Consider the following 22,449-nt stretch of genomic DNA (forward strand, 5'->3'; position numbering starts at 1 on the left):
AAGGGGGAGAGGTCTTCCGGTTTGTGTAAACCCTGGATTGTGGAGTTCACAACTGTGACCAGAGTGGTCAGTTTCAGGCATTGTGGAAGAGGTGCTAGAGGACTGTTCGTGTCAACATCGGTAACAGAGCATCTACATCTGCGCTGTGTCAACCTCAGTAAATTGACCATGACTCAATGCCACTTGGGGGGTGGTGGTGTCACTATGTCGGCATAACTGAGAGTTTATATCAGTGGGAGATAAATGTAGGCATACACACATGCACAACTAGGTCTACGCAAGGTGGCTTATGGGGACTTAACTTTGTAGTATAGACCAGGCCTGAGAATAGATGGAAAAAATCATTCTATTTTTAAGGACAGTATTTTTAAGGTTTCTTTTTAAGTCAATATAACAGGAGACAATATATAACAATATAAAACAGGCTGTTTTAACAAAATATATTGGGGATAAAAATGCTTTTCAGAAGGCTGCAGCTGTTTCAGTTTCTCCTTAAGGTAGCTTCAATTTTCCTAACTGCATGATCTTGAAAAGTAATCACCTACAGATGGTAAGATCATATCTTTGGCTTTGAGGCTACTGCCATATCTACTTTAGAAATAGTCACCATGCTGGCTTTGGAACTTTTGTAGAATTTTATCTGCTGGTTGAGCCTCCTTTCCCTTATCAGGATTCTCACACTGCTATTATAATATCTTCAAAGGAAGAATGTAAAGACAGTGCTCACTCCCTTTTTGATAGTGGGGATTTGCCTGTTGATTTCTTCTCCTCCTCTTTGTCTGGTTGAATATCTATTATATTGATAATGTTTTTAAATGTACACATTGTATCAAAGGGCTCTGAAGGAAAACACTCTCTCTTGTTGATCCTGGTCTGACTGATCAACCTCTGATTCAGAGAACTTGCCTTTATCAGTGGAACACGTAAGGGAACTGAAGTTTTGCAAAACATATTTCTTCCTTATTTTTTTTATGATTTAAAAAAAAAAAGTTTATGAGTAACAGCAGAATGCAAATGATAGAGTTCTTTTCCAGTTAGACAGCACCAAACTGAGGAACACACTGTTCCTGTGTTTCATTAACAGAGCAAGCCCAAGCTGCTACTTTATCATTATCAAACAGGCTGAGGTATTTTATGATAGCATTTTTTTAAAAAGCCTCATTGTCCAGAAAACAGTGACATGGGCAAAACATCTTCCTCCTGTCTAACAAAAGGAAACAGGAAAAGTGAAGTTAGAACTGTATTTGCCCCTTCAAACTTATGTTCAGGAAGCAGCAGGTATATTTGAACTTACTGCAACTATGAAATCCAAGTTGGGGGAACACTTTGGGATCACTCTTCTTGCCAAGTTTTATTAAGATTGATGCCTTCCCTACATGCTGCATTGGCTCCACCACCAAAAACCAAACATTGGCTATTGTCTCCCTACCAGATGCCTCCTACATCCAATACTCTGAACATGCAAGGGTTTTTGGGCTAAAACCAGAATTGACAAAAGCCTCCTTCAATCTCAGGATTGAGACATCTTACAAATTAGACAACTTCTGTTTTTTATGCCTGTTTAGAACAAGTCAACTGTGACACTTCAGGTAAATGAGACATTTCCTGTGAGTCATCTCCAGAGAAAATCCTTTTTGTTTATGGTTGGAACTTCAGAAATTCGTAATATACAGGACAAACTAACAACTACAATTAATGTTCAGTGTGCCTCTTAGTTCCCTACTCCAAAAACTTCTACCTGAATCGGCAAAAGTAGCTTTTACTGTTGCAGGCAGAACTTTTAGCAGGAAGTAGAAGGCACGGCTTATAATCCAGAGTTTAATGACAAAAAAACTGAATTGCCCCTGGTAGCCATCAAGAAAAGGAGAACCCACGTGTGATGGAGATTCTGTAAGACAAGGTTTCTAGTAAGTATTCATTTAAATTTTCATCATTGGCAACGGACTCTAAGGTGCCACAAGTACTCCTTTTCTTTTTGCGAATACAGACTAACACGGCTATTACTCTGAAACCGGACTAATTTCTGTGCTCCTCTTCACTCGCTTCTCCCTGCTGACCAGTGCCAAGGGAACAAAGACTGATCACATCTGCCTTGTAAGGTTTTGTTTCCCTGCAGATGGTGGTAATTCTCAGTAAAATAAATTCCCTTCAGTGAGGATTGTAAATACACATTTTAAGTTTAACACAATGTATGAAACATTAACTAGGTGAAAAAAACTGATCCAATGTATAAAGCAATTAGTGCCCGATCTTACACATTCTCTTTCACACATGAAGTTCCATTGAGTCAGTGGGACTACTCATAAAAAGACTGTTCGTGTGAATAAGGAATATTTTTTGTCACAGAACTAAAATTAGTATTTGTCTTAATGTTACAGTAACACAGGATTCTGTACAAAAAAGTGTTTAGGGACAAATCCAAACACTGCTTCCAAAAATATGCATGCATGTTTCCTGCAGGACCCATTTGCTTATGCAACATTTTTGTCTTTTTATGTCAAGTTGTGATTTGTGCTCAACAAATGTCCACATACAAACTCATCCTCTGAAACTGTAGATAATGTGAAGAGTAAATTCTTTAAACACTGGCTCCTAAATTATGCATGTAAGTTTTGCGCATGCACAAATCAGCACTGGTGTGTCTAATGACCTTATTCACATGCTCAGGTGATCAATCTGTGTGCACAAAGATTCAGTGCAAAACTCTAGAGAGTAATTTGAAGAACATATTTGAAAATGTTGCCCTACAGATTTAACTTACACCAACAGAAGCAGTCCTCTCTTAACTCATCTGGAGTACTGTGTCCAGTTTTGGGCCCCACACTTCAAGAAGGATGTGGAAAAATTGGAAAGAGTCCAGCGGAGGGCAACAAAAATGATTAGGGGACTGGAACACATGACTTATGAGGAGAGGCTGAGGGAACTGGGATTGTTTAGTCTGCAGAAGAGAAGAATGAGGGGGGATTTGATTGCTGCTTTCAACTACCTGAAAGGGGGTTCCAAAGAGGATGGATCTAGATTGTTCTCAGTGGTAGCAGATGACAGAATGAGGAGTAATGGTCTCAAGTTGCAGTGGGGAAGGTTTAGGTTGGATATTAGGAAAAACTTTTTCACTAGGAGGGTGGTGAAACACTGGAATGTGTTACCTAGGGAGGTGGTGGACTCTCCTTCCTTAGAAGTTTTTAAGGTCAGGCTTGACAAAGCCCTGGCTGGGATGATTTAGTTGGGGATTGGTCCTGCTTTGAGCAGGGGGTTGGACTAGATGACCTCCTGAGGTCCCTTCCAACTCTGATATTCTATGATTCTATGAACTCACCCCATTCTGCATTACACTGCAAGCACCTCAAAAGAGTGGATGAACTTACATACTGTGCCATGTGTTCCAAGTATATCTGGGTGATTTAAGGATGAGGTGGCGGCCTTTGCCATGACTTTCTTTGTTGATATAGGTCAAACCTCAACCTCATTTTAACATCCTATTTTCTTATTCAGTTTCCTTTGTTTCTGATTGATGTTAAAGATAAAATAAATGTGTAAATAAGCTCATTTTAAAAATAGAAGTTCTATTTAAACAGTGTTTTGGTGTTTTCAGATGCTTTTTTCACCTGTTCACATGTTAAATAGCTTTATTTTAGAAAATGAAGTTCTGCCAGTTTTTCTTTAAAGGCCACAGCTGTATTTCATTATGACAAATTACACTCATTATAGACTCGTACGTACTTCTGTCCACATCCACAGTCCTATTGATTCCTGTTTTCTAACTAGTGGTGTCTGGAATGCTGAATCATAACGCTGATGTGATGGAATCATTTATTAACGTTATAGAAGTGAATCTTACACTATTCAAAGCTTCATTTTATCTACTGTATATGATTGTGTTCCCTACTTAAAAGGATCATCTAAAGTCTTGGTCCAACACTTTAAACTGTGATATTTATTTTTAAAGTCGAGTACCCTATTCTAAGCTTGAAAAAAAAATCACTGTTTGTTTTACCTTTTCTAACGTTACTAGCCATATATATTATAACACAGTAACAAAAAATATTCAGTTCATAACATATTGGGTCAAATTAATCCACGGAGTAACTCCATTGACTTCAATGGATTTACATCAGGGATAGATTTGTCCCATTACCTTTAGAAGAGACCTATGAACATGTTTTTACCTCATGTTTTTTCCTCCTTCAAATTATAAAAATGTTTATTCAATCCAAAGGTAGTGGAGGATATTTTATTACTCTTAAATAACAGTTTAACCAAATAACCCGCACTCCTGCACTATTTTTTTAGTGTAGTGGAGGAAACATCCACTAAATACAAGGCAAGTTTCAAATTTATGTAAAATTACGACTTCCAAATTATAACCTTTTTTAAAAACAAGAAAAATGGTTTACTTTAACAACATCCAGGCCAACTTCATTTAACATTTGGCTGAGTGAGGAAGGAAGACAATTTGGCATCAAAACACCACCAAAATGATGTAAAATGGGACTGCAGATCAGATATCACGGAATTTTGCCACTATCCACCAGTCTTTAAAAATAAGCCTTTACAACAACAGAAATTATGAGAGCACCTCTAACAATTCTGAAATGCCCCATGCATAAATATTCTGACTTCATAAGATGATCTTTTGCCAATATGAAGAACCCTGTGGGGGTTCAGTGATTGCTCAGTGCTTAAGGAGCTTGCAAAAGATGTGCTTTTTTCTGTGTTGGGTTCCAAGAGACTATGCATAAATAGAGATTACATACCTGTAAACTAGAAGTTCTTCAAGCTGTGTGGTCCTTATCTGTATTCCACATGTGGGTACACATGTGCACCATGTGCCTGAGTCCAGAAATTCTAGCAAGCATTTTCCATTGGCCCACACATGCGCAGATCTCCTTGTGCTCCTGAGGGCAGAAGAGGCAGTGCAGGCCGACACCTCTCCAATTCCTCCTAACGCAAATCCAGAGAGGTACGGAGCAGAGGGAATGGAGGGCAAGTAGTGGAATACAGATACAGACCACAAATTGAAAAGAACTTCCAGTTACCTGTAAGTAACTGCCATTTCTTCTTCAAGTGCTGGTACCTGACCCCCCCTTGCATCCCAGGACTCTGCAGGGCTGGAGGGTCCAAGTCAGTGTTAAGCTGGAACCTGGGGTCCAAAGCCTATTGATTTCTCGTGTGCACGCAGTCCCAGCTTGACTTGGGTCCCAGAAGACCTCTGGATATATCCCAGAGTTCCTGGCAGAAGAGGAGCGGTGCTGCAGGCAGCAGCACAGTGGCTGGAAGCACCATTACTGCCTGGTCAAACCCGCTCCCTGTTCCTGTTCCTCTTGCGACAGAAGCTCCGGCTCCTCCTTGCTGCTGCTGCACGGAGCTTGCCTGGAGCAGGGAGCAAAGTTGACAGGCACGAAGTGGCTTTGACCGCCAGGATGTTGCAGGTCATCCCACCCCCAACCATGCTGAACTGGGAGCCCTGCCGCTCCCGGCCCCTCCTCCACCCCTGCTCTCCCTGGGGCTGTGTGTGCAAAGGCACCTGGGCAGCGTGCACTGTGAAGGCAGTGAGTGGGAGCAAGCCCCAAAACTTCCTAACAGCCCTCCTGGGACCTCTTATCCCTACCCCCTGAGGTGCGGCAGGGGCAAGGATGCCCGGTGGGAAGAGGTGACGCAGATACTTTTACCTACTGCTGTTTGGGATAACACCTGAGATGACTATGAGAAAGATATTAGCAGAAAAAAAGTTTTCTATTTTTCAGTTTGTATAGACCTTGGCTGGTGGGGAGAAGAGCAACAGCCCTACCCTAAAAAGTCTCCAAACTGCTGACCCAATGCCACAACGCCTACACGCTACAACCAATCCTTCACTCTAAAAATATAGTCATCTTATGCTGCCCTCAGTCCAGAAAAGTTAAACAGTTCAGCCAAAGTTATATTTTGACAAGTTCCAGAGAAAGTTAACAATGCGTGCTACAGTTGAGTTTGTGGAGTGGAATAGAGTTAGCCGTGAAAATGATAACCAGCCATTTACTGTAGTCTTACTGATAAGTAGTGAGTGATTTATTTTACTTTTTTCAGACACACTATCCTTCCATGGAGTATCTGCTGAGTACTGCACAGTTAGAATAGACTTTTCCACCAACAGGGATATGCCCAAACTAAAGACAACACAGGAATATTTCTGATTCACTTTACCCCACCAGAAAATGTATTTAATTGGTATTATCATTGTAAACAGTTTTTAATGAATCTTAAACATGAAAATATTAAATGAAAAACAAAATCAAAGCCCACAGCAACACAAGCAGGTATTATATTTCCTTGTTACCTAACCTAGCATTACATTAATGTGTCTGTCAAAAATTCTCACAAGCCACCAGAGACACAAGGCCTGACTCTCTGGAGCCTTTTCTGTAATAATGTGATGAATGGTCTGATAAAAATACCTTATCTTTTAACACTACGGCTGGTGCAACCAACGTATTGTACTTACCAGGGAGGATAGATGTGGACAATATCCTGTGGGCCTCCCTTGAGTTGAGCTGCTGTTTCCTTTGTAAAGAGAACTTTGACTCTGGGCTCAGACTCAACGACAACCTCTTCAGAGGAGCTGTCAGCAGACAGCGGTCCCAACTGCTGGCAGAGAGCAACTTGCATAGCGCATTCCTCTTGTACCTCTAAGATCTTCACAATTAATACACCGGATTTGCCTCCTGGAAAGTAAGCAAAGTGACAAAAACAAAATAAAAAGTTAGGAAGACGAGTCCTACAGACCAGAGTAGTGGCACACAGATTCACATCCCACTGTCAGACTCCTCTCATTTCTTTTGACAAAGCAGTCAAAACTGCTTGGACGTGTTAAACAACCAAAGTGAAATAATACAACACCAGGCTACGAACCTGCTTTCTTAAACACCACATCATCACAAAACATATTCTATATAGATGTCATGAACTGAACAAAGCATTAAAGTCTCTCTATGTATTCCAAATACTGAGGACAGTACCATACACCATTTAAAAAAAACAACACTATTTTTGAAGCAGTTTGTATACACCTTGGGTGGTGGGGAGAAGAGCCACCCAAGGTGTATACAGAAGAAACAGTGTCGTGCCAAGAACTGGATGTAGTACTCTAGCTGGGACCTCACCAGTGCCAAGTAAAGCAGGACATTTACCATCCATGTATTACATACAACACTCCTGTTCATATTAGTCTTTTTTTGCAGCTGCATTACATTGATGACTCATCTTCAGTTTGTGATCCACTATAACCCCCAGATCCTTTTCAGCAGTACTAACATCTAGCCACTTATGCCCCATTTTGTATTTGTGAATTTGATTTTACCTTCCTAAGGACACCTGTCTTTATTGAATTTAATCTTGTTAATTCAGACCAATTTTTCAATTTGTCAAGGTCATTTTGCAGACTACTCCAGGCCTCCAAAGTGCTTGCAACCCCTCCCAGCTTGGGGTCATCTGCAGATTTTATAAGCACACACTCTAACCCATTTTCCAAATCATTAATGAAAATATTACATAGTACCAGACCCAAAACTGACCTCTGCAGGACCACAGTAAATATACTCTCCCAACTTGACAGTACACCATTGATAACTACGCTTTGAGTACAGTCTTTCAACCAGTTGAGCACCCACCTATAGTAAATACAACTAAACCACATTTCCCTTGTTTGCTTATGAGTATGTCATGGGGAACTGTGTCAAAAACCTCACTAAAATCCAGATATATCACTACTGCTTCCCTCCGATCCATTAGGTCAGTTAATTGATCAAAAATGGAAATTAAGTTGTTTTGACATGATTTGTACTCAACAAATCCATGCTGACTACTCGTTATAACCTTATTATCCTCCAGGTAATTGATTGTTTAATAATTTGCTCCAGTATCTTTCTGGGTATTGAAGTTAGGCTGACTGGTCTATAGTTCCCCAGGTCCTTGTTGTTCCCCTTTTTAAAGATAGGTACTATGTTCGTCCTTCTCCAGTCTTCTGGAACCTCTCCAGTCCTCCAGGAATTTTCAAAGATAACTGCTTCAGCTAGTTCCTTACGTAACCTAGGATGAACTTCTAAGTTAGATGTAACTTATCTAAATATTCTTTTAACCTGTTCTCTCTCTAGTTTGGCTTGCATTCCTTCCCCTTAGTTGTCAATATTAATTGTGTTGAGTATCTGGTGATCATTAGTCTTTTTAGTGAAGCACCTCAGCTTTCTAGATGTTATCAGTTATTAGCTCTCCTTCCCCACTAAGTAAAGGACATACACTTTCCCTCATTTTTCTCTTACTCCTAATGTACTTCAAGAACCTCTTCTTGCTGTTTATGGCCCTTCTAGGTGCAACTCATTTCGTGACTTAGCTTTTATGATTTTTTCCCTACATACTTGCGCTGTTCTTTTGTACTCCATCAATTTGACCTTGTTTCCACTTTTTGTAGGACTCCTTTTTGATTTCCAGGTCATTAAAGAGCTCCTGATGGAGCCATATTGGCTTCTTACTAGTCTTCCTATCCTTCCTTGCAGTTGTGCCCTTAATATTGTCTCCCTTAGGAACTGCCGGCTCTCCTGAACTCCTTTTTCCCCTAGATTTTCCTCCCATTGGACCTTACCTACCAGTTCTCTGAGTTTGTTAAAGCCCATTATCCTTATTCTGCTGCCCTTACGCCTTCCTTTCCTTCAAATCACGAAATCTATCTTTTCATGATCACAATCACCCAAATTGCCTTTCACCTTCAGATTTGCTAACAATTACTCTCTGTTGGTCAGAATCAAGTCTAAAATGACTATCCCCCGGTTACTTCCTCTACTTTCTGGAACAAACAATTGTCCTGATACATTCCAAGAACTGACTGGAAATGTTGTGTTTTGCTCTACCACTTTCCCAACATACGTCTGGGTTAAAGTCCCCCATTACTATCAGGTCCTGCGTTGTGGATATTTCTGTTATTTGTTTCAGAAATGCCTCATCTACCTTCTCTTCCATTTTCCTGCTTTGGTGGTCTATAATAGACTTCTCCCATGACAGCACCCCTATTGTTAGCACTTTTATCTTTATCCAGAGACTCTCAACTGGTCTGCCTCCCACCTTCTTCTACATCTCCTAACAATTATATATATATATCCTTTATGTGTAATGCAATCCTCCTCCCTCTTTTTTCCGCCTGTACTTTCTGAACAAGCTATACACCTCTATACCAATATTCCAGTCATGAGACTTTAAATCATAACTTAGTTATGTACTAATACTTCCAGTGCTTCCTGTTTATTCCCCACACTCCTTGCATTTGTGTAGAGATCTAAAAATGTCCAAAAACCCTGAAATGGGACTTTTCAACCTTATCAAAACACTTTGTTTCAATTTTCATTTCAAAACAAGTTTTTATCAAAAGCAGCAGATTTCAATGAAACATTTTGCTTTCAACAAATCAGCGTTTTCTGATGGAAAACATTCTGCCAGAATTTCTCATCGGTTCTACCCAGGAGACCTGAGTTCTGTTCCCAGCTCGGCCTGTTGGATGATCTTGGGCAAGCCACTTCAGCTCATAATGCCTCATTTTCCTCTTTTGTAAAGCATTTTGAGATCTACTGATAAAAAGTGCTATTCAAGAACTGGATTTTATTCTATTATTATTACACGTCTTTCTCCGCCTCTCAGGACACATTGTTAGGTTAAAATCTAACCTCAAGAGTTATCTAAAACAGTTAAGTTCTGCTTATGCACAAGCTTCCAATAAACCTATGATGCCAAAGTCTGGGCAGGTTTTCAGAGCCTAAAAACAAACTTTAGAATATTCACGCTCTCATGAACTATCTTGAGAATATTCACACTTTCGTGAATTATACTTGAATGCTTGTTGTGGTTCTCAGCTAACTCTAAACCATGTGGTATTCATAAACAGATTTTCCCACCACAAAAATTCCCTGCCTTTAAAGTAATTGGATGTTTCCTTCACTAGACCTACCCCACAATTTTAATATTCATGTATTCTAAAAACCATTTGAGTCACTCAAATTAACTTCAAACACACACAAAAATTATAATCAAACTTTTTTTTTCAAATTAAAAAAAAAAGAAGAACTAGTGAGGCCAATCTAGCATTTGAAATATCCAGCCCTAATAAACGAAGTTTTGCCATTTTGACTATGCAGCATATAATTAGGTCAGCTGATCCAGCAGTAAGTTCAGAAAATTTCTGTAGGACAAGATGATGATCTGACAAGGTGAAACACACTGGGTTCTGTTTTTTAATAATATACATGAAAATGAGCCAGATTTGAAAATACCAAAATATTCTCAAATTAATTCTTAACTTTATATGAAACCCTAGAAAAGACAAGAGAAACCCCATTCCCACTATTCTCAGGTTGTTCTTCAGTCTGAAAATTGACACAAGACAGAGTTAATATTGTACAAAGAAGAACATTTCCTCACCAAAAGAAATGTGTAACCAGCTACTTCAGGATCCCAATTAAGCCTTGCACATGGCAGAAATACAAAGTATACAGAACCACAACCTATTTGATTATTTATATCCATACAGATAGTTACATTTACTCAGAAACTGTGCTCTTACTCCTGTTGACAGAATGCTCTCTCAAAAACCAGGAGAAGCAGCCTGGATTGCTGGCAAAAGATGAAATGGGAAAGTACAGAATGCAGCTTTAATGTTTAATTCATTTGGCTCTTGGATTTTTACGCCAATTAAATCATCAAATGTGTCTGCTTGCGCATCGAGGGTGTGTGTACGGGCGAGGAGGTGGACTGGACAGCTGTAATTTTGACAGCTTCAAGCTTGGTTGTTTGTTTTGTTTGCTTGAGGATGTTACTTGCAGTGTTTTCCTTTCTACTTCGGATAATCTATGGAAATTCTTGTCAAACTTCTGAAGACCTCATTCTACTGTATTCCACTGCCAAGGCAGAATTATGTTTTTGCATTCAGTGATGCAGTACCTAGGGAAAGCAAGCTTAGAGGTATGTTGGTAGCAATTCTGCATAACAAGGAGGTAGGTTTCTTAGAACTAACCAACCATTTATGTTAACAACAAGAAAAATACTTTAATGGTATGCAGGAATCCTGACTACCATAGGTGCTGTCTTCCTGATTTCCTGGAGGGTACTTAACCCCTGCCCCCAGGCCATGCCCCCACTCTATCCCTTCCCCAGCTCCGCCTCTTCCCGTCCCATTCTGCCTCGTCCTCTGAGGGCACCCCATAGACAACTGGTGCCTCCCCATATGGTGGGGGGAGGGCACGATCTAAAGGGGAGGTCACATGCGCCCCTCCAGCCAACACCCCCCACCCAGCCGAGGGCCACCACGCTCTCCCAGACATGTTACGTGCAGCAGGGGACACTCTGTCCTCCCTCTGCACCTGGCCCCCAGCATGTTCTGGCACTCTCCCTGGTATGAAGGAGCTTGGGAGGGGAGGAGAGGGGAGCCTCTTCTAATGCTCTGCAGCCCAGCAGCTGCCCGAGATAGCCTGCCCAGGCTCGGCTGAGTGAGCCAGAAATGTGCTGGGGGAGGGGGTCTCAGACTTGCTCACCCCCAGTCCCTGTCACCCAAGCCCAGATGGGGAGCAGAAACCGCCTCCCCAGCCAGGCTCTCTCAGGCAGCTGCCAACCCACTATGCTGCAGAGCAATGTCCCTGCAGGCAGAAGTGGCTGGTCCCACCCCTTCCACTCCCTGGCATCTGGAGAAGTTCCCCTGACCTTGCCCAGCCCTGCCCCTGCTCTTCCCGCCCCATTCTGCGCTCTCCCCTGCCTCTTTCTGCTCCCGCTCCTCCCCTTACCCCCAGCGCCTCCTGCATGCCACTGAATAGCTGATCCACGGCAGGCAGGAGGCGATGGGGAGGGGGGAGCTGATTGGTGGGGCCTGCCACCAGCTGGAGGCACTGAGGGGTAGATGCGAGGAGGGGTCCACCAGTGGGTGCTGAGCACCCACTATTTTTTTTCTGGAGCACTCATGGAGTCTGTGCTTATGCTGACTATATGGACTGAATACGTTGAAGCAATAACTATGAAACTGTATCATGTAGAGGGATTATACTGAGGACAAAATATAAAATAGATGCTATGCTAATTGGTCAATTATTAAATATGTATATAGATAAGATGTGACTAGAGCTAATTAAACAGACTTACTATTTTACCTACTCAATTAAAACTTTGATTCTGCCATCTGCAGGAATCTTCTTGAAAACTCAAAAATAGTGTTTTTCCAAATTGTCCGTGTCATACAGGGGACGAATACAGGACTATAATTTTTTAAAAACTGTTTGTGAAATTCTTGGAACTACAAGCTTTTCTCTATTTTTTGTCTGAGCTGAATGAAGAGGACTATTGAGTAAAACTATCTATCCAGTTTATATTTTACATCTGTCTCTATAATCTGTGAGACCAGGGCTGTTAAATACAGTCTGCCAGAAAAGCTGCAATTCAGCAAAAATAAGAATGATACAGTATCTTCAGTGGTGGACTATTAAAGAGTCTATTTAATAAACAATATACAAAGAGCTCATTAATATTGACTCTTTAAAAATGCAACTTATTTATTCTTCAAGTATTAGGTTCTGACTCAAAGCCCATTGAGGTCAAAGCTGTTACATGAAATAAGCAGTCTCCCATAAAACCGTAAACAGATGAATTATAAATTATGTAGAAACGCAAGGGACAGTTCAAATGTATGATAATTACTTGCAAAGATTAAATAAAAAAGCCATTTAATTGGGCTCCAAAGGAGGCTTGGAGAGTGAAAGTGAAAACTATGGGTCCTGTTTGCTCCCCACCACTACTGAGGCTAACAGAAGCTGTAGGTGCCCTAAATTACACTGCAGCTCATTCAGTCCCAGGGAAGATGAGGCAGAGTAAGTTTCTCAGGACAAAACAGCATAGACAGTCTTGGGAAAGAATTTACACATCTCTTCAGAAGAGATACACCAGTGTGAAAATTATGGTGATGAGGGAATTCAAGGGAAAAGGATAAGAGGAAGGGGAGATATATGAAGTACTAAGTCAACAAAAATTGAAATTCATATGCTCATATTTCTCTCTCTCACACACACACACAGACACCCCGCAAGATTTAAACAGCCAAAGTAATGCATAATAAATAGAGCCATGCAAATCTATGGATATCTGTGGACCATGTTTGCGGATCGCACATGGATGCGGATCAAAATTTTCTATCCACGGAGGGCTCTAATAATAAGGTCAAGCTATAATCAGTGCCAGGAGAAATCCAGGGGCACAGAATTCCCACAAAAATCAAGACCAAGAAATCTTAATATAACACCCTAGAAAACAGGGAAAGTTGTTTTCCAAATTAAACCATAATTTAAAGCAAAATTATTAAATATTTTTGTTCCTGTTTTGTGCAAAGGTAGTCTGGACAGCATATGTTTGGTTTTATCATGTGAGCAGCCAAGATCTACACCTTTTGAGCTGATATCACCTGAGTGGGGTGACAGCTCAGCTTCTGAGAAGGACAGATACTTCAGAGAAAGCAATTACGGATAGTCACTTATGATCAAATATAATAAAAAAACTACAGAACCAAATTATATGATTTACAGATTACAAGTAGTTTTGTAATATATTTGATGTAACCAAATAATTAAAATAAATAATTTAACAGTCTGAATTTCCTAGGATTTTTGCCATTTTGGCTCCCAAGACAATGAAATACATTCTGTTGGATTTCTATTGATTCTGCCTGTAACAGTTCATGGAATAAAATCTTATGGAAATGCAAACAATCCCGTAAACATAATATTGCTGATAGAATGTGTAGTGCTAAGAAATAAGCCCATATTCTGGGGCTGCTTTAGAAGAATCATAGAATCATAGAATATCAGGGTTGGAAGGGACCCCAGAAGGTCATCTAGTCCAACCCCCTGCTCAAAGCAGGACCAATTCCCAGTTAAATCATCCCAGCCAGGGCTTTGTCAAGCCTGACCTTAAAAACCTCTAAGGAAGGAGATTCTACCACCTCCCTAGGTAACGCGTTCCAGTGTTTCACCACCCTCCTAGTGAAAAAGTTTTTCCTAATATCCAATCTAAACCTCCCCCACTGCAACTTGAGACCATTACTCCTCATTCTGTCATCTGCTACCATTGAGAACAGTCTAGAGCCATCCTCTTTGGAACCCGCTTTCAGGTAGTTGAAAGCAGCTATCAAATCCCCCCTCATTCTTCTCTTCTGCAGGCTAAACAATCCCAGCTCCCTCAGCCTCTCCTCATAACTCATGTGTTCCAGTCCCCTAATCATTTTTGTTGCCCTTCGCTGGACTCTCTCCAATTTATCCACATCCTTCTTGAAGTGTGGGGCCCAAAACTGGACACAGTACTCCAGATGAGGCCTCACCAATGTCGAATAGAGGGGAACGATCACGTCCCTCGATCTGCTCGCTATGCCCCTACTTATACATCCCAAAATGCCATTGGCCTTCTTGGCAACAAGGGCACACTGCTGACTCATATCCAGCTTCTCGTCCACTGTCACCCCTAGGTCCTTTTCCGCAGAACTGCTGCCTAGCCATTCGGTCCCTAGTCTGTAGCTGTGCATTGGGTTCTTCCGTCCTAAGTGCAGGACCCTGCACTTATCCTTATTGAACCTCATCAGATTCCTTTTGGCCCAATCTTCCAATTGGTCTAGGTCCTTCTGTATCCTATCCCTCCCCTCCAGCGTATCTACCACTCCTCCCAGTTTAGTATCATCCGCAAATTTCCTGAGAGTGCAATCCACACCATCCTCCAGATCATTTATGAAGATATTGAATAAAACCGGCCCCAGGACCGACCCTTGGGGCACTCCACTTGATACCGGCTGCCAACTAGACATGGAGCCATTGATCACTACCCGTTGAGCCCAACAATTTAGCCAGCTTTCTACCCACCTTATAGTGCATTCATCCAGCCCATACTTCCTTAACTTGCTGACAAGAATACTATGGGAGACCGTGTCAAAAGCTTTGCTAAAGTCAAGAAACAATACATCCACTGCTTTCCCTTCATCCACAGAACCAGTAATCTCATCATAAAAGGCGATTAGATTAGTCAGGCATGACCTTCCCTTGGTGAATCCATGCTGGCTGTTCCTGATCACTTTCCTCTCATGCAAGTGCTTCAGGATTGATACTTTGAGGACTGATGGAGTTCAACTGTTTTCAACTGTTTTCAACTTGAGAGGATGAAGTACTTTTTTTTGTTGCATTTTTAGTTTAAAAAAAAAGATAGTTAATGATAAGCTCTCCATTTGTCCCTGCTGGTTACTAATTTTAAAATGAGGCAATATTTTAGTCCACATTGTTTAACTTCTATTTGTCTAATTTGGGCCTGATTTTGCATGGCACTGAGCACCACTTGGAGAGGGTGCTGAATGCCTTCAATTTCCGTTATATTCAGTGGAGCAATGGCCTATTCTATACTTCCCAGATTCAGGCCACATATTTATATTTTTCTTCTCAAGTTAAAAAAAAATGTCTTGAATATTTCTTTTTTACATCAGTAGTTTTTCAACATGGCTTCTCTTCCTTTGCTCCTCCTCCTTCCTGCAGTAGAAGTCTCCAGGCATGGGTACTTCAAACTCAGCCAGCAGCTGAATGCCAATCCAAAGCCAATGTCTCAAAACTAGGAAGCAGAGTGGGGCTTCAGGGGACTTCACAGCATAACTGTCTTGATGTTAGTCTGCTCTAAAGAGATCATATTTCTTCATGTGGTGATAATTTCTGAACCCATTCATAAGTTCTATTTTTGAGAAAATAAAGACTATAGATGCAAGAGTACCTCTTTACCCCACTTACGGACATATGGAAGAGGCTGTCTGAATTTGGCCCTATTTGAAAAGTTCTGTGCTCTTTAAGAAATTATTTATGGTGTTTTGAGTGATTGAACATACCATTATTCTTTCTCATAGGAAGGCCCAACTTCCTTGTAAAAAAACAAGCAAAAAAGAGAAAGTTACTTACCTTATAGAAAAAACGTTTACTTAGCTTTTCGTAACTGTTGTTCTTCGAGATGTGTTGCTCATGTCCATTCCATTCTAGGTGTATGTGCACCCACGTGCCCAGCCGTCAGAGAGTTTTGCCTTAGCAGTATCAGTAGGGCTGGCTGTGGCACCCTCTGGAGTGCTGCACTCATATGGCGGTATATCAGGCACCGCTGGCCCTATGCCCTCTCAATTCCTTCTTGCCGGAACTCCGACAGAGGGGCAGGAGGGCGAGTAATGGAATGGACATGAGCAACACACCTCAAAGAACAACAGTTACGAAAAGGTAGGTAACCATTTTTCTTCTTTGAGTGTGTAGCCCATAGGATTACTTCGCTAGCTATTATATCCTACTAATCCAGCCAGCCATAGCAAATAATAAGTTTGTCTTTCTGAATTAATCCATTTTATTCTTATATGTTATCAGTATTAATTCCTATGAATTTAGGATGTGTTGAGGCATATGATATATTTTTCCTAATAATTATACATAGAATAAGTTTTGCTGAAATGCAAGAAGCCTACCAGCCTATATCCTGTAAGATCCGCTGAATAGCTAAAAGTATAATTAGTTAAGAGTAAAAAGAACAAGAGTACTTGTGGCACCCTGAGAGACTAAAAAATGTATTAGAGCATAAGGTTTGATACATCTTTGGCTCAGATAGGAATGGTTACTGTTTTTCAGTCATAAATTTCATAGCATTTATTATTCTGTTAATCTCAATGAAGCTTTTATCAATTTGGTATTTTCCTCAGTGTAAGTGTTTTGCAAAGCACCCCGAGAGTCCTCTCCCGATATAGAACTCTGAGTTCTTGGACTCTGTAGTCTGAATTGGACAAGAACCTATAAATCTTCTGGTCAGATGCGATCAGTGGTGAGCCATAACAACCAACCCATAAAATTCAGGTCAACAAGTGCTTGCTCATGTCGATTCCATTCTAGGTGACTCACAAGGAATATCTATGGAGGTTGGCTCGGAGTTCACAGCTTTGCGGCTTGCAGTATTGCTCTGCCAAATACAGCGTTGTCCCAGGCCTGCTGAGTAAGTGCGTAGTGGGATGTAAAGGTATGGACAGACGACTAGGTGGCCGCCCCACAGATGTCCTGAATAGGCACTTGGACCAGAAAGGCTGCTGAACAGGCCTGCGCCTTGGTAGAGTGGGCGGTGATGATCGCCAGGGGCAGCACCTTGGCTTGATGATAGCAGAAGCGAATGCAGACTTTCCAAGAAGAAATTTTTTGAGCAGATACAGGGTGACCTTTCATACTGTTGGCCACAGTTGCGAATAATTTCCTTACAGAATGGCTTGATTCTGTCAATGTAGGAGGCCAGAGCCCACCTGACGTCCAGGGCACGTAGCTGTGCTCCTTCTCCAACTTATGGATCTTCGGAAAGAAGACTGGTAAGTAAACGTCTTGGCTCGAATGAAACTGAGATACTACCTTGGGAAGGAAGGCCAGATGTGGTCTTAGCTGGACCTTGTCCTTGAAGAAGACCGTGTAAGGCAGCTCCGAGGTGAGTGTCCAAATCTCGGACACCTGACGGGCTGATGTCACCATGACCAGGAATGGAACCTTCCAGGAGAGGAGAAGGAGACAGCAGGAAGCCAGAGGCTTGAAGGGGGAACCCGTGAGCCAAGACAGCACCAGATTTGGGCCCCACGGAGGAACAGGATCACTGATATGTGGCTAGAGGCACTCCAGCCCCTTAAGGAATCTGGCCGTAATATCCTGAGAGAAAACCGACCTGCCCTCGAGCAGCGGGTGGAAGGCTAAGATGGCCGCTAGATGGATCTTGATCGATGAGAATGACAAGCCCTGGAGCTTGAGACGCAGGAGGTAGTCTAGAATGAGTCGCAACGCAGCTCACTCGGGACAGACACCCTTATCCGCCCTCTAGCAGGTGGACTGCTTCCATTTGGCCAGGTAGGTTCCTCTGGTGGAGGACTTTCTACCTCCCAACAGGACTCGCTGGACCTTAGCCAAGCGCTGCCACTCCTGTGAATTTAGCCACACAGCAACCAAGCTGTCAGATTAGTGCCGCCAGGTTTGGGTGCAGAAGACTGCTGTGGTTCTGGGACAACAGGTCCACCCTGAACGGAAGCTGGAACGGGGTCGCCACAGAGAGGTACAGCAGAGTGCTGAACCAGTGTTGGCGCAATCATACCGGCACTAAGAGGATGACCACCATCCTGTCCTGTTTGATCATCATGAGGACCCTGGGCAGCAACGGCACCGGAGGAAAGGCATACATCGGAGCCCCCGACTGTTAGGATATTCAGGCCTGTCTGCAAAGGCCTGTACTTTAAGAATTTAGGTGTATTCTTATCACTTGGCTAGTTATAGAGGTATAAAAGAAAGAATCAAAATCACTGTCTGCCAGTGGAAGATCCTTCTCTTACTGTGACAGTCTGAGGCCCTGTTCTTAGGCTAAGGCCTTTGGCTAAACAGCAGAAGCAGCCATAAGCGGGGAAGCAACCGGTCACATCTTCACATTCCAACCTTGTCACATTGAAATAAGGTGCTATTGGGCTGTTAGGAATACAATCCTGTCCTGATAGTGCCTATCACCTCCAGAGAAAGGAAAGTGCCTAGAAAATGTAAAAGGAAACTTAGTTTGATAGCATCCTGTCTGGCAAGAACTCACATATCAATAGCTGGGATGTGAAATCCTCACTTCTGTATTGTTTTGTCATTATAGTTCCCACTTTGCTATTGTTTGTCTGTATAATCTCTGTCTGGTTCTGTGATTGTTCCTGTCTGCTGTATAATTAATTTTGCTGGGTGTAAACTAATTAAGGTGGTGGGATATAATTGGTTACATAATCATGTTACAATATGTTAGGATTGGTTAGTTAAATTTCAGGAAAATGATTGGTTAAGGTATAGCTAAGCAGAACTCAAGTTTTACTATATAGTCTGCAGTCAATCAGGAAGTGAGGGAGTGGGTGTGTGGGTGGGGCAGATGGGAACAGGGAATGTGGGTAAGGAAATTGGAATCATGTTTTGCTAAAGGGGGAAATGGGAACAGGGAATGGGGGTAAGGAAATTGGAATCATGTTTGGCTAAGGACAGGAATGGGAACAAGGACACAGGTGTAAGGTTCTGTGGTGTCAGAGCTGGGAAGGAGGACACTAAGGAAGGAAACTGGAATCATGCTTGCTGGAAGTTCACCCCAATAAACATCGAATTGTTTGCACCTTTGCACTTCAGATATTGTTGCTCTCGGTTCATGCGAGAAGGACCAGGGAAGTAAGTGGGTGAAGGAATAAGCCCCCTAACACCGACCACGGGAGCAGGAAGGCATCTGACAGGGATCCTCTGTCCATGCCCTGAAACAAGCAGAAAACATGACATTTTCTGTTCTGCCTGGACACGAATAGGTCCACCTGGGTAGATTCCCCACTTGTGGAAGATAGAACTGACCACCTCCAGATGAAGGGACCACTCGTGGCAAGAAGAGAATGTCCTGCTGACATGGCGTTCTTGGCCCCTGGGCGGTGAGTGGTTACGAGATGGATGCCATGCTACAGACGGAAGTTCCAGAGCCGTAGGACTTCTAGGCAGAGGGCAGATGACTCTGTCCTGCCTGTTGAGATAGAAGACAGTGGCCATATTGTCCATCAGGACCTGAACCACCATGTTTTGTATGTGGGCAGAAAGGCTTCACAGGCTAGGCGAACCACCCTGAGTTCCTGGACGTTGATGTGCAGGGATCGATTGTAACTGGACCAACACTCTTGCATACTGAGATCGCCCAGGTGGGCTCCCCATCCTAGGTCTGAAATGTCAGACGCAAGAGTCACGAATGAGACTGGGGCTGCAAAGGGGACTCCTTCCAGCCCCAATGTGGGATCTTGCCACCAGTTAAGAAATGACAGTACACTATCTGGGATCCTGACCACAGTCAGTCCATGCCACGCCGACTGGGGACATAGATCGATGTCAGCCATGCCTGTAGAGGTTTGAGGCGGAGTCGCACATGCCAGACCACGTAATTGGATGCCGCCATGTGACCTAACAGTTTTAGGCACGTGTAGGCAGTGGTGATCGGTTGGGCATGCAAAGACAAGATGAGGTCACCCATGGAATCGAGTCTTGGGGAGGAAGGCTCTGGCCTGAGTGGAGTCGCACCTGATCCAAGGACCAGCCCTTTATCAACCAATAGTGGACCTACTGGTAGATTTGGATTCCCCCACATTGTAGGTAAGCGGCCAATGGCGCTGTATGCTTTGTGAACACTCTCGGGGCTGACAAGAGACCAAAGAGCATTGCCATGAACCGGAAATGGCGCTGGCCCAAGGTGAAATGGAGGAAATCCCAGTGCCACAGGAATATGGAAATCTGTCTCCTTTAAATCGAGGGTGGCATACCAGTGTCCTGGATCCAGGGATGGAATGATGGAGGCTAGGGAGACCATGCGAAACTTCAACTTCTTGAGGGACTTATCAAGGCGACACAAGTCTAGAATAGGTCTGAGGCCACCTTTCGTCTTTGGAATTAGGAAGTAGTGGGAATAGAATCCTCTTCCTTCCATGTTCCGAGGAACTTCTTCCACTGCCCCCAGGCACAGGAAGTTTTCAGCCTCCTGAACAAGGAGCTGCTTGTGAAAAGGGAGGACGGGAAGCAGACCAGGCTGGGAACGGGGACGAGATGACGACTGGTGGCATTGCTTAAAACCCCTGACTCTGTCCTCCTTTTTGTAGGAGCAAGACCGAGGGGCACCCCAAAACCTCAACAACACCAGAGGAGGTGGAGGGCGGAATGGCTTTCTGGCCTGCTGAGGAGTATGCAGGCCCAAGGAGCGGAGGGTGGCCTGGGAGTTTTTAAGGCCATGGAGCCTTGCATCAGTCAGCTCCAAGAATAGCCCTGTTTCCTCAAAAGGGAAGTCCTGGAGAGTAGTTTGCATCTCCTGGGACAGCCCAGAGGTCTGTAACCAGGAGTTGTGCCTCATGGTTATTGCAAAGGCGACCACCCTGGACACCGAGTCCGTGGCATCTCAGGCCATCTGGAGGACACCGCTGGCCACAGCCTTGCCCTTTTCCATGAAGGTGGCAAACTCCTGAGCCCGATCCTGTGGGAGGCTCTCCTTGAGCTTGCTGATCGAGTCCCACAGGTTAAAATTGTATCTGCCAAGTAGGGCTTGATGGTTAGACACCCTAAATTGAAGGCTGGCTGTCGAATAAATTTTTCTGCCAAATAAGTCTAGCCTCTTGGCATCTTTGTTCTTGGGGGTACCACTCGCCTGACCCTGCTTACCCCTTTCATTGATGGCAGATATGACTAGGGACCCCAGGGGAGGGTGTGTGTACAGAAGAAAGGAGAGCAGCAGAATACGGACTCTGGACTTCAGAAAAGCAGACTTTGACAACCTCAGGGAACTGATGGGCAGGATCCCCTGGGAGAACAACATGAGGGGGAAAGGAGTCCAGGAGAGCTGGCTGTATTTTAAAGAATCCTTATTGAGGTTACAGGGACAAACCATCCCGATGTGTAGAAAGAATAGTAAATATGGCAGGCGACCAACTTGGCTTAACGGTGAAATCCTCGCTGATCTTAAACACAAAAAAGCTCACAAGAAGTGGAAGATTGGACAAATGACCAGGGAAGAGTATAAAAATATTGCTCGGGCATGCAGAAGTGAAATCAGAAAGGCCAAATCAGACCTAGAGTTGCAGCTAGCAAGAGATGTTAAGAGTAACAAGAAGGGTTTCTTCAGGTATGTTAGCAACAAGAAGAAAGTTAAGGAAAGTGTGGGCCCCTTACTGAATGAGGGAGGTAACCTAGGGACAGAGGATGTGGAAAAAGCTAATGTACTCAATGCTTTTTTTTGCCTCTGTCTTCACGAACAAGGTCAGCTCCCAGACTACTGCACTGAGCAGCACAGCACGGGGAGGAGGTGACTAGCCCTCTGTGGAAAAAGAAGTGGTTCGGGACTATTTAGAAAAGCTGGACGAGCACAAGTCCATGGGGCCAGAAGCGCTGCATCCGAGAGTGCTAAAGGAGTTGGCGGATGTGATTGCAGAGCCATTGGCCATTATCTTTGAAAACTCATGGCGATCGGGGGAGGTCCCGGATGACTGGAAAAAGGCTAATGTAGCGCCCATCTTTAAAAAAGGGAAGGAGGATGATCCTGGGAACTACAGACCAGTCAGCCACACCTCAGTCCCTGGAAAAATCATGGAGCAGGTCCTCAAGGAATCAATTCTGAAGCACTTAGAGGAGAGGAAAGTGATCAGTAACAGTCAGCATGGATTCACCAAGGCCAAGTCATGCCTGACTAATCTAATTGCCTTCTATGACGAGATAACTGGCTCTGTGGATGAAGAGAAAGCAGTGGACGTGTTGTTCTTTGACTTTAGCAAAGCTTTTGACACGGTCTCCCACACTATTCTTGCCAGCAAGTTAAAGAAGTATGGGCTGGATGAATGGACGATAAGGTGGATAGAAAGCTGGCTAGATC

General features: G+C 43.1%; 1 protein-coding gene across 5 annotated transcripts in view; it reads right to left on the reverse strand.

Moving 5' to 3' along the window:
• The window catches only part of SPIDR (scaffold protein involved in DNA repair), a 335,489-nt gene that overhangs the window by 195,345 nt on the left and 117,695 nt on the right, over nucleotides 1-22,449 (reverse strand). For all 5 annotated transcript variants that reach the window (XM_073331247.2, XM_073331245.2, XM_073331244.2 and 2 more), the window contains one exon: nucleotides 6,479-6,698. In XM_073331247.2, the coding sequence (XP_073187348.1) occupies nucleotides 6,479-6,698 (220 nt within the window). The remainder of the gene's footprint in view (nucleotides 1-6,478; nucleotides 6,699-22,449) is intronic.

Source organism: Lepidochelys kempii, chromosome 2, assembly GCF_965140285.1.
Source record: "Lepidochelys kempii isolate rLepKem1 chromosome 2, rLepKem1.hap1, whole genome shotgun sequence".
Taxonomy (NCBI): Eukaryota; Metazoa; Chordata; order Testudines; family Cheloniidae; genus Lepidochelys; species Lepidochelys kempii.